At 56.3% G+C, this 11,964-nt stretch overlaps 1 protein-coding gene and 2 long non-coding RNA genes across 4 annotated transcripts in view; 1 reads left to right on the forward strand and 2 right to left on the reverse strand.

The window, feature by feature from the left end:
- The window catches only part of LOC121037447 (uncharacterized), a 2,487-nt gene extending 1,902 nt beyond the window's left edge, over positions 1-585 (forward strand). The window contains exon 2 of the long non-coding RNA XR_005793785.1: positions 472-585. This is a non-coding gene — a long non-coding RNA (uncharacterized LOC121037447). The remainder of the gene's footprint in view (positions 1-471) is intronic.
- A 429-nt stretch (positions 586-1,014) lies between these two features.
- LOC121037446 (uncharacterized) lies at positions 1,015-3,221 on the reverse strand. Its single transcript, XR_005793784.1, has 2 exons — positions 2,294-3,221; positions 1,015-1,849 (listed from the first exon to the last, which is right to left on the reverse strand). It is a non-coding gene; the product is annotated as an uncharacterized LOC121037446 (long non-coding RNA).
- A 298-nt stretch (positions 3,222-3,519) lies between these two features.
- On the reverse strand, positions 3,520-11,290 carry ECHS1 (enoyl-CoA hydratase, short chain 1). 2 transcript variants are annotated; one of them, XM_040486897.1, is made up of 8 exons: positions 11,163-11,289; positions 9,809-10,006; positions 9,180-9,307; positions 8,083-8,182; positions 6,802-6,906; positions 6,202-6,321; positions 4,621-4,688; positions 3,520-3,629 (listed from the first exon to the last, which is right to left on the reverse strand). In XM_040486897.1, exons 1-8 carry the CDS (start codon positions 11,248-11,250, stop codon positions 3,564-3,566), a joined length of 873 nt encoding a protein of 290 aa, XP_040342831.1. In that variant the 5' UTR covers positions 11,251-11,289; the 3' UTR covers positions 3,520-3,563. The 2 variants fall into 2 exon arrangements, with proteins under 2 accessions (XP_040342831.1, XP_040342832.1); XM_040486898.1 differs by lacking the exon at positions 6,802-6,906 and having other exon boundaries at positions 11,163-11,290.
- Between the last annotated feature and the right edge of the window lie 674 nt (positions 11,291-11,964).

Below are 11,964 nucleotides of genomic sequence, written 5' to 3' on the forward strand. Positions count from 1 at the left end.
GCCTGGAGCCTGGAGCCTGGAGCCTGGAGCCTGGAGCCTGGAGCCTGCTTCGGATTCTGTGTCTCCCTCTCTCTCTGACCTTCCCCTGCTCTCTCTCTAAAATAAATAAACATTAAAAAAAAAAATGAAGGGGCGCCTGGGTGGCGCAGTCGGTTAAGCGTCCGACTTCAGCCAGGTCATGATCTCGCGGTCCGTGAGTTCGAGCCCCGCGTCAGGCTCTGGGCTGATGGCTCGGAGCCTGGAGCCTGTTTCCGATTCTGTGTCTCCCTCTCTCTCTGCCCCTCCCCCCGTTCATGCTCTGTCTCTCTCTGTCCCAAAAATAAATAAAAAAACATTGAAAAAAAATTAAAAAAAAAAAAAAAGAAAAACCCCAGCTCCTCACAATCCTGCGGCACATTGCTCGATCAAATTACAGAGGCTGCTGCCTCATGCCTGTGAAAAATTAAACAAATGGATTTCTCCAACTTTCAGGTTTCTTTCCTCGGACACTTCTGCTTGTTCATTCTAGAATCTGCGATAGGTGTTATGCCATCCAGCACAAATCCTCAGTTATGCATTCAGCTTTAATAAATAAGTATTTCCACATCTATTGCCCGAAGAATGCCCAGCTTTCTGGTGACCTGCCCAGAGAGCCTGTTCGGTGCGGCCCGAATCCCATTCCCTCGTACCTACTTCTGCCCATGTCACATGGTCTGAGACCGAGGCTTATCTGTAAAGAATATCACCCTGCCTTCTGTCTGCACTCTCAGCCCCGGGGAGCAGGGGAACTCCCGCCTGCCTCTCAACACCTCCCTTCTGGAGCCTGCTCCAAACTCACTGATTTCTGACCATGAAGCACAGGAGAACAGACAGGTCCTGGGTGAAGCCCGCAGCGCTAATACCTGCAGGGCAAACGGTCCGCATAGGATCAGAATTCCTGTTGTGGCCCAGTGCCCGGCTTTGCTGCACTTCCTGTTGTGGCCCAGTGCCCGGCTTTGCTGCACAAATGTAACCAAAACACAAGAGCATGTCATCTAAGGTGTTCAGACAGCCAAGCTTTACAGAAAGTCATTTCAACTCTTCGTCAAACATTCAGCTTGTTTCCTGGAGCGGGGGGTACACACTCCTGGCCCTATCCCAGCCCAAGACTGTGACTGGATCTGCACGTCCAGAAATGATCTCAGCTGTGTTCCAGCCTCTGGACTACCTGCCCACACCTACCTGCAGGACACAGTGGAGGAGGCAACTGTCACGAGTGCTCCCGGGTCACCACTGAGCCGCAGGGAGAGAGGGCTCCCAGGGATGTGCGCTCTGAGGCTCAGCTCCTGGATGAGTCCCTGCGTGGGCAGAGCTCTGCCCTGGTTTGTGGGCAGCACTCACCATCCCCTGACAGGTGGGGCTGTCTCTGTAGAGCAACGCTGGCAGGGTGAGGGCTGGGGATGGCGTGGCAGCCGGCAGGCGCTTTCCCCTCACCCGGGCCCATCAGTTAACCGGCAGCTGCTGTGCCACATGCACCAGCGTCGACAGCTAGCTGGGTCCCCATGGTGCCCGGCGCTCACCCGTAGATGCTCACGTCCCGGCCTCACCTCAGAGGGTCCGATGATGTTCTGAGGCTGGGCCCCTGCCCTGGGGTAGTGACTGCTCGCTTCACCCCTGAAGCTCTCAGGCAGGACATGGGTCTCCGTCCTGTGCTGCAGGGCTTTTGCTCATGGACCTGGTAAGGGACGGTTTGGAGCACCATGCTATGCTGGCCCAAGAATTGAGCAGCAGACGTCTGGTGGGGTGTGGGTGGCCTCCTGTGACTGGGGTCCCTCCATTACCCAGTGCCCTGCACGGTGTGATCCAGGGGACGCAGCTGGCCCAACAGAGTCTGAAGCCAACAGAGGAGACATGCTGTAGAAATTCGGTCTCCTACCGCAGGTTCCGCTGGATGCCTTGGAGACCTCACATGCCAGGGCCCCCATGGTTCTGGTCCGGGTCTGGGGGCACGTGCATTCCAGCAAACACCCCAGGGGTTCGGTTCGGATGCATGTGGTGCCTAACATCAGTGCCGGAGACTCAGCCTGCCTGGCCCTGAGAAGCACCAGGGAGAGGCTAGCCGACGAGTTTAGATGGGACGGGGTAGGGCAGGTCCCTGTCACAGGCAGCCTGTCCCTTGACAGGCTCACTTCTCAAAATCTTACAGACACGCTCACGCTGAAGCACGAAGATTCACACAGAGAATGCTCACCACGGTGTTTTGCACACAGTTCTGGTAATTGGATACTGGACGCAGCCTAATATCCAACACCAGGGGAAATAAACCACAACATACCTGCATAATTATGTATTTCAGGGCCATCGGGCGGGATGCTCACAGGAACATTACTCAGCCATGAGAAGAAATCAAACTCCATTGTGTGCTATGACCTGGACAGAACTTGGAAACACACTAGATTCCTGGACACAGAAAGAAGGTGGCCGAGGCAGCACCAAGGCTGAGAGGTCACGGTTTGGAACAGGGGTTAGTGTTTAATGGGGACAGAGTCTCTGTTCGGAGGATGAAGCAGCATGGAGATGGGCAGCAGGGAAAACACCGCGCACACACTTGGAGAGTTAAAAACCGACGAGATGGTAACCTGTACGTTACATATATTTTGCCACAAGTAAAAGAATGCTCGTCAAACACGAGAAGAGGGTGCACTCGTAGGACGGGAGTAGAAGACAACCAGTCAGTGCACTTTGGAGAAGCGTGGATGCAGAATTCCATTTTTATAAAAAAGAAAACTGAGCTCCGTACTCATGTGTGCACGTGTGTGCACAGAAATATCTAGAAAGCTCCGTGCCTGTTAGCAGTGGTTACCCTGTGTGATGGGTGACTTACTTTATGGACTTCTGTGCTGTGTGACTGTCGTCACAACAACAAAGCGGAAGTTTGCACAGCGATGTGATGCTCACCTCCAGAGGAGAAAGGCACGATGCGATTTATGTCTGCCACGTAGTCAGCAGCGCCACCCTCGGAGCGGCACATTCACTGGCTGTGAAACCACACAGCGACCCGGCAGGGGACACACTTCCATCTGAACGTGACACGCTGTACACACTCACTATCTCAGTTCCTGAAATTGAGTAAAAACTTAAACACGCCAAAGGCTCGTGAGCAGAATTATTTTCAGTTTATTTTGAGAGTGTGTGCGCGCAAGCAGGGTGAAGAGGCAGAGAGAGAGAGACAGACCCTCAAGACAGAGAACCTCAAGCAGGCTCTGTGCTGTCAGCGCAGAGCCCGACGTGGGGCTTGGTCTCGTGAACTGTGAGATCGTGACCTGAGCTGAAATCAAGAGTCGGACGCTCGACCGACTGAGCCCCTCCGGCGTCCTGAGCAGAATCTGATTAAGAAGAATATGCTTAGTCAGGACGTGAACACACTCCAAGTGCCGATTCTCACAGCCGCTGGGTTCAGACTGCCCACCACTGAGAGCACGAGCCCCGAGGAGCTGAGTGTCCCCCACACAGCCCTTTACAAGAGAAGGACTGATTTGCTTCTACAACTGTCAGACTGTATTTTCTCTCTTTAAGTAGAGACTTCAAGGCGGAGACAGAGGCGCTCACTGGTCTTTGAAACTGGCCTTTCTCTTTTCCACAAATGCAGTCATCCCTTCCTTCCGGTCTTCCTGGTGGGAAAGGGAAAAAAGGCGGAGATGGACATTTGTCAAGCGCGGGGCTCAGCCTGTCTGGGGTTTGCTCAGTCTGTCGGGTTCCTCTGCCCTCCGATATCCAGAGCGGTGGGGGCACCGGGAGGGAGGGTCCTGCATTGGGATCGCCTGGAAACCTGGGAGTGACCCAGATTCCCTGACCACTTAGGGTTGGCCTGGAAATGGCAGTTTTATATGTCACTCAGCCCCAGGTCTGATCATTCAGGGGCCACTGATTTACATGTCAAATAAACTCTCATCCACAGAGAAGCTCAGATGCACGTGTTTGGGTCATTCACCTGTTCTGCACCTGGTTTAGTGGCGGTCTGTGTCAACGAGTATCCCGAGTGCCAAGGAGCAGGACACGGAGTGCAAGCCCACCTTGCACCTTTCTCTGCGTGCGCGCATGTGCACACACGCACACACACACCCTTCCCTGCACGCGCAAGTGCACACACATGCACACGCATACCTTCACTCCCTCGACAGGCAAAGCTATTTCTGATCTCTCTTTTATGAAACACCTACATAAGACTTTCTGATAAAAAAGAGGTTTTAATGACCATTACAAGACTGACCACCTTTTGGTTACTGTCAGAAATCCTAGAAAACACTGTTCTGAAGCTCTGGGTTGCAGTTTCAGAACACATTCAAATTCCGTTCCCAGCAATTTGACAGATCCAGGAAAATTATGGGCAAGCGGACTGCATTTACGTACGGGAGCTTGCTGTCTAAGAGTGCAGTTCCTAAGACCTTCCGTAACAGGAAGTCACCCTGTAAGAGCTTCCATACACTGCACTTATTTGCGAAAATCATGCTCACGGACAGGATACATCTGATCCAGTTACTGGGGAAGTGAATGGTTCAACCAAAGAGAAATGGTATCTAATGAAAAAATCTACAAGGAAATTCTCCGTGATTTTTATGGCTGGGACACTTGTGACACCTCATCTGAGTGTTGTTTACTCACAGTAGCGAACGTTGAATAGAAGAGCTTCTTCTCCAACTTGTTTCCCTCTGTTAATGTCATTTCAAAAGCTGAAAAAGAAAATCCTGAAGTCATGAACTCCGGTGTTAGATGTGGGAACATATCAATTTTTTACAGTGATAGGGAACATTTCCCGCTGACCCACATCAACCTCAATTTCACCATGATTGAGACCGCAGCCTGGGAAGCCCTCCCTGGCTGAGACATCAGCAAAGCCACCTGCTTAGAGGGCTTCCTGAGCTTCCTGCCCAGTGGCCGAAAAAACAGAGGCGTGAGGAAATGAGTAAAGGAGTTTAATGACCAACTCTTTCTAATCACAAGAGAATCTGGGAGCCTACAGAGGTAGATGTATTTCACAAAACATTAAAAAAATAAGAATTAAAGGGGTGCCTGGGTGGCTCAGTCAGTGGAGCCTCGGACTTTGGCTCAGGTCATGATCTCATGGTTCGTGGGACTGAGTCCTGTGTCAGCCTCTGCGCTGACAGTGTGGAGCCTGTTGGGGATTTTCCCTCTCCCTCTGCCCCTCCCCTGCTTGTGCTTTCTCTCAAAATAAATAAAAATTACAAAAAAAGAAGAAAAAAAAGGATTTATTAAAGACAAAAAAGGGAATGAAAACCAGAAAAAGGAACATTGTGCCAGAACAGAGTCCTGGAGTCCCGGGCAGCAAGAACGCCATTGCTCTGGGCCCCGTCTTTCTGGCGAAGGTGCAGTGTTTCTCTTGGCTGAGCACCAGGAGCAGCAGGTCCTGGGCGAGGGGTGGAACGGTGGCAGGTGCCTCTGACTGTGGCCTCACGGACACTCTGCAGGAACAGCAGCGTCCGCTTCTGGAGTGTGTGCTACCCACACACCCTCGCAGTGAAGCGTCACAAACACCAGCTCACTCAAGTAAGGTGGCGGCAGCCCAGGGTGACCAGCTTTCCCGCATATGAGTGCAGGCCCGGGGGCCTCAGCAGCCATCTCGGGCCCACGGTCTTCTAGGCAGCACCAGGCAAGACCCCCAATGCCTGGACCACGTGCTCCGTTAAAACTCCAGAAATTCTCAGAAGGGCCACAGCTGCTTGGCCGGTAGAGAGCAGATGGAGTCTGGAGCCACGGGGGGCAGCAGGCACGCTGACCCCGGTTCACAAGGGTGTCCACGAGCCTATACTACCCGTCCGGCCCTGCTCACGGCACAGCCCACACCCTGCTGCGGACAGGGAAGCATCCCCCACCAGGTTCTGGGGGCTGAGCCGACTTTCTCAGGAGCCAGACTGGTTTCACTCTAGGGACCATCCTGCCCATCCCACCCATTTCCCTGTAGCCCAGAGCTCGTCACCCTCTGTCCCTCAGGCTGGCTCCTTCCTTGGGTTGTGACAGCAAGGGGACTCAGAAGGTTTCAGGAGAATCTGTAGCCAGCAACCAAAAACTAGAACTCTACAAAGAGCCAGGATCACAACATGAAGAACCTCGTGATTTCTGTCCAGGGTGGGTTAAGATGCATGACTTAGAACCAAAGCCTCGAGGCTCACGACTGTTCCTGTGCTGCCCGGCCCTTGGACCTCCGCCTCCCGGCAGAACCCCCACCTGCATTCACGGACTCTTTGGCCATTGCTGCTATGATTTTGGAATTGCTGGCAATTTTCTCCGCACACTGGATGGCTTCTTCGACCAGTGTCTCCACAGGAAAAATTTTGCTTACAAGACCTGAAACTCAAAAAGGTAAATAACATGGGCAAATAGCACTGGTTATGTTTTTCTGAGTCATGATGCTGTGCCAAGAGCCCGGGTCTTCTGGGTGCTGACAAGGGGCTGCAGTGACACAGTAAAGGCTCCACGCCATCCCTGAGGTGGGGCCGATGCCCTCTGCTGCTGGGGCCACTAGGCTCTCACAGACACATAAATTAGGAAGAGAGAGTCCCCCAGGGACAGAGAAGGAGTGTGTCCGCCGAGGGTCTCCAAGATCCCCCACCGCTGACACTGGGCTTGGGAAACAGGATGGTTTTCTAATGATTCTTTAACCAGATGTTTGTTTTAGTTATTTTATACATGGGGCATTCCCAATAAAAAACAAAGGCAGCTGTCCCCGGGGTTCTCGGGACACCAGAAAGCACGGCTGGACACAGCCCTCCCCTTTCTACTCAGCTCCCCGTGAGGGCGGCTCCATGGGGCAGCGCTGGCTCCCACCTGCTTGCTTGGCATCCTGGGCAGAGATCCGGTCACCAGTGAGGACCATCTCCATGGCCAGTGACTTTCCAACAGCACGGGTCAGTCTCTGGGTGCCCCCTGCACCTGCAGGCACAGAAGGCTGCAGGTCACCGCCAGTTCATGGCCAGTGCAAGCCAAGACGCTACAGACACACTTCCAGCCAAGTTCTGAGGGGTGAAGATGGGCCCCGTGGGTGGGGCAGGTGGGCAGAAAGGAGGCAACTTAAAGCCCTCAGGGGAGGCTCCTTTTCCTACTCAGGCCCCACGCCTGGCAGGCCGAGTCCTCTGCATGAGCGGCTCTCTGGCAGGAGTCAGACTGCTCAGACCCTGGCCCCGCGCAACCTGGAGGGCAGCTGGGGTGGCCTCTGACAGTGGCCTGCTGCCCTCAGGGTATGGAGTGAGACCAAGGGCTCCACCTCCTGGGCTGTTGAGTGTGTCTTTATCTCCAGTGCTGGCTTCTGTGCACCCCACTCACCCTCCTGCTCACTTGACACTCTGCAGCTGGAAAAACAGTGATCTGCCCAGTCATCTGCCCCCCGCTGAACCCCAGGCTGCCAGGATGAGCCAAGGGGACCACCTGAGGGAGATACCCACAGTCCAGCAGGCTCAGGTACTATTTCAAGGAAGTGCAGGCCTTGGGCACAAGGACAGAAGAGCCCAGTGGTCAGCAGAGCTCATCCAGGGCTTTCCTTGCCCGTATCTGACCCCACAGCTGCTCCCTGCCTGCTGGGCTGCTCAGGAGATACTGTGAGCTCCAGGCTCTACATGCAGGGCAGAGACCCTGTGGGGAAGTGAGCCAGGAGTCCTCATCAAGTGGTCCCCAGGGCACAGAGAGGTCACTGTTTGCCCACGGATCCCGTCAGCCTCCTCGTGCGGTATCTGATTCCCTGCTCTGTTGAACCTGGGGTCACAAGCCAGATCACTGCAACTATAATGCAATATGTAGCCGGCCACTCCTACTAGCGTCTGACAAGGAATCGGGCTGTCATTAAAGGAGACTGCGCAGCCGGAGGCTCTTGAGCCACTGTCTGAGCACTGTTGTATCCACTGGGGCTTAGTGTGCTGGCCAGCAGAGGTAGCAATGGGAGCAGAAAGGTGGCCGCCGGGCCAGTGCTCGTTTGGCAGCCCGGGGTCCCTCGTCAGATGCAAGCTGCATGCTTTTGTCTATTGGTGGAAAAGCCCATCACTTCCTGAGACGTGGGCAAATTCCAGAGAATTATCTGAAGGAAGACTTTACGTCAGAGAGGTCATCACGCTTTACCTGGGATGGTTCCTAGTAGGATTTCCGGCTGCGCAAACTGGGCTTTCTCTCCGGCATAAATGATGTCACACATCATAGCAAGTTCGCAGCCGCCACCAAGCTGCAAAACATGAGGCGCCACCAGGAAACCCAGTCAGAAATTCACTCTATCTGCCTAAATTTTCTGTTAAAATGAACCTGCCCAAGAGTAGCAAGATTCACACAAGAGATGCAAAGTTAGTTACGTGTTCCCATAAGTTACCCACAAATGGCCGATGCTGGCAACGGGCCCGACAGCAAACTCTCTCAGCTCTGTGGGTCCCACAGGCTCGAAGGCAGCCAGGGAGTTCATGAATTAGCAGGCAGGATGGTGGTCCAATAAACCCGACTGGCTGACCCCGGCTTACCCAAGGGGAGCTTTGTTAAAGGATCACTAACAGAGCTGCCTTCATCACTTCGCTCCGACCAGCCCCAGTGCCTTTGAGTGCCCATGTGCCTGGACAGAGTCCCTGAACTACCACGCGGAGAACACGTCTCTCAACGGCGGCAGAGGCTGTCAGTTTACAGGTGCAGGGCAGGCTGCAGCCATTAAAACTGTACAGAAAAGGCAGAACGCAGCCTATAACCTAGTAGAGGCAGTCGTTCCCTGGAGTCATGGGGGCTGCGGTGGGGACGGAGGGGCTCTCCTAACAAAGGAACCAGAAAGCCAGCGGTTGAACGTCCACTAACAAAAGCCAGTGCTGTAATGTGTTCTCTCTGTGCTTCCCGGGTCTTTGGCGTCACTTGGTAGGAGGGGCATGCTGGCTGGTAACTACACTCTGGCCTTTCCTTTTCTTTTCTTTTTAAATATTTATTTATTTTTGGGAGAGAGACAGAGCATGAGCAGGGGAGGGGCAGAGAGAGAGGGAGACACAGAATCTGAAGCAGGCTCCAGGCTCCGAGCTGTCAGCACAGAGCCTGATGCGGGGCTCGAACCCACGAACTGTGAGATCACAACTTGAGCCAAAGTCAGATGCTTAACCGACTGAGCCACCCAGGTCACTCTGGCCTTTTCAAAACAAAAATCGGTTATTTGATGCCTGCCAGTGTGCTGAGAGGAGGTGTGGCCCGACACTCACGGCGTAGCCATTGACAGCAGCTATGACTGGCTTCTTAACCCGGGCAAGTCGGTCCCAGTGGCTCAAAAACATGCCGGAGTAACAGTCCTGGAACGTTCGGCTCTGCATCTCCTTGATGTCGGCTCCAGCTGGGGGGTGGAAACGAGGTCCCAGTTACGAGAGCAGAGACCCCATGTTGCTATGGGAGCTGTGAGTGTGTAGGAACGGCCAAGCAGGACCTGTGAGGCGATGGCCACAGGGACAGAGGCGGCAGCAGGGACAGAGGCGATACACCGTGGTATTTGTTGACGGAGGTGACACAGAGGGACCGCGGGATAGGAACCAGGTGCAAGCGGAACTCAGGAGGCTTATTCATTAGTCACTTAAGCCCTCAACGCACATAAAACCCGACTGTCGGGGACCCGAATTCCTCTCAAACTCATTTTGCTGGTGGAGCACACTTGAATGTTAAACAGACAGAGCAGTTATTTGAAGAAATACTGGTGCCGTTTACGCTTCACATTTAAAGAAACCCCAAGTACTAAAGCGTCTGATGCTGCCGCGGAGGTCTAAGTGCCTACAATGCCACGTGCCACGGTCAGACCGCCCCTCCAACACCTGGCTGACCGGCGGCCATGCTGCCCACACACCTGCAAATGCCTTCTCCCCACCCGTGAGGACGATGGCCCCCACAGCGGGGTCCTCCTCAAAGGCGTCCAGTGCCTGGTTGAGCTCCACGATCAGGCCATTGCAGAGCGCGTTGAGCGCTTTGGGGCGGTTCAGTCGGATCAGCCCCACGTTGCCGTCCTTCCCCTTCTTTTCTGTGATGAGGTACTGAAAGTCAGCACCTGGGGTGAGAGGGGACAAAGGGATTTCCATTCACGTAGGCATCGAACTAGCGGGACTTAACCCATCAGCGCACGGAGTGACCCTGACATGTCCCCGGCCCAGTCCTCAGGCAGCAGCACACAGCTTTCAGCCTCATGGGTGGCCTCTGTACCAGTCTCTACCCTCACAGAAGTGTGAACATTTCCTTAAGCTAGAAAGCAAACCCAACAACAAAGAGCAGCCCACAGCGGCCTTCCTTCTCCTGCATGTGCTGGTCAACACTGCCCAGATCCTGCACTAGGGACATCCCGTGACCCTGCAGAAACAAGGGATGGGGACATAGGTTCCTTCAACAAATGCCAACTCGGTGGCAGAACCAAGCTGCGGACAGAACACAGCAGGAGGCACACACAGGGAAAAGGTGACTGCCGCGGCCGGGAGGGTCAGGCCGCTCAGATTTGGGGTGTCAGTAAGGCCTGGAGAGGAAGAAGTGTAACCTGGGAAACCACAGGTGTGTGTGGGGTGAGGATCGGCACCCACCCTGGGGGTCGGTTGGGGAGCGACACGGAAAATACTTAGCAGCAGCACGAATGCTGCCTGGGAAACGACTGCTGACTGCAGGTCAGGGGCAGAAGGGAACCTCAAGGAAACGGAGGGTAAGACCACAGGCCGTGGCAGCGGGCAGTCACGTGGGTACCTGCGTGGGTACCCGCCAAAGGAAGAGGAGGCAGGGATTCGCCCAGTTCAGGGACAAGCCAAGCGCTCCTTGGGAGGCCCGCGCCCCGGCTGAAGGCTGAGTGCGGGACGGGCCGGCCAGACCTGGGGCAGCAGCGGACACGGGCGGCCCGCACTGGAGGCCTGCCGGACCAAGCACGTGGCCGTTTCCAATCCCGAGGCCCCAACTGCACCTTCTCTTGAACTCCCGAAAACCACCAAGCAAACTGAAACGGCCAGCGGTCTCGGCACGTGGTCCTGATCCCAAATGAGGGGGCACCAGTAACCCCCGAGCCCAGCGGGGGAGGCGGCAGGTGCTGAGGGGCGGGGTCAGGCCCTGGCGGCGACTGCGGGTGCTGAAGGGTCAGCTCCGGAGTCGAGCAGGGTCAGGCCCGGGAGTCCCAGGTGCGGCCGCGGTGCCGGGCCCCCACCCCGGGTCCGCGCCCTCGGCCCCGCACTCACCCGAGGCGAAGGCGCGCAGGGCCGCGCAGCCGAGCCGGGGGCGCAGCGGGCCGCGGACAAAGGGTAGCAGGGCGCGCAGGGCGGCCATGGCGCTCCGGGACGAGTCGCCCCGCCCCGCGGAGCCGCCCCCGGCTCCGCCAGTCAGGGCCCGGCCCGCCTCCTGGCCGGCGTCGCGAGAAGACGAGGGCATCGCGAGACCAGCGGCGTGCCGGAAGGGGGCGTGACGAGGCCGGGGGAAGGGGTCGAGGCTCGAGGAGCCAAACCCGGCGCGCGGGTGGCGGCGGTGGGCTGAGCGATTTTGGGGGGCCCCGGGCGGCGGACACCAGCCCTGAAGATGCCGAGGGCCAGGCCCGCCGCTGTCTGACCGCCCGTGGGGACCCCAGTCAAGCCGCCTGACGTGCCCGGGAAGGTCGCCAGGGGCTGCCGGGGCCTCTTCTTGACCTTGACCTTCAGCCTTCGGCCCTTGCCACCCCGTTCCGGACGTGTCCCCCCACTTCCGGGACGAGCCCCCACGCGGCTTTCCCGGAGGCCGGGTTCGGGGCAGGGCTCGCGGGCGCGGGGTTCCAAGCCTGTGCGTCCTTGGGGACGCCCTGGGTCTCTCACCACCCCCCCCCCCCCCCCCCCAGTCCTGCACGACAAGCGTGGCCGCGGGGTCGGAAAGAAGCTGAACGGAGTGATGGTTCCTGACCGCTGTCCCGGGGGTGGCTGGCATTCTGTTGGTGCTTCGCCCCCGCAGCCCCGCGCGCTCGGCGCCGCGGAGACATTGTGCTGTCCCTGGCTGCACCTCCCGCGCACATGGTGC

This window comes from Herpailurus yagouaroundi, unplaced genomic scaffold (assembly GCF_014898765.1).
Source record: "Herpailurus yagouaroundi ecotype Mexico unplaced genomic scaffold, PumYag 163, whole genome shotgun sequence".
Classification (NCBI taxonomy): Eukaryota; Metazoa; Chordata; class Mammalia; order Carnivora; family Felidae; genus Herpailurus; species Herpailurus yagouaroundi.

Coding starts and splice junctions, on each gene's coding strand:
- ECHS1 (XM_040486897.1), bottom strand. CDS start 11,250: ATGGCCGCCCTGCGCGCCCTGCTACCCTTTGTCCGCGGCCCGCTGCGC. Junction 6,907..8,082: donor CCTACTAGGAACCATCCCAG/GTAAAGCGTGAT, acceptor CTGTGCCTGCAG/GTGCAGGGGGCACCCAGAGA. Junction 3,630..4,620: donor TCTATTCAACGTTCGCTACT/GTGAGTAAACAA, acceptor CTTTCCCACCAG/GAAGACCGGAAGGAAGGGAT.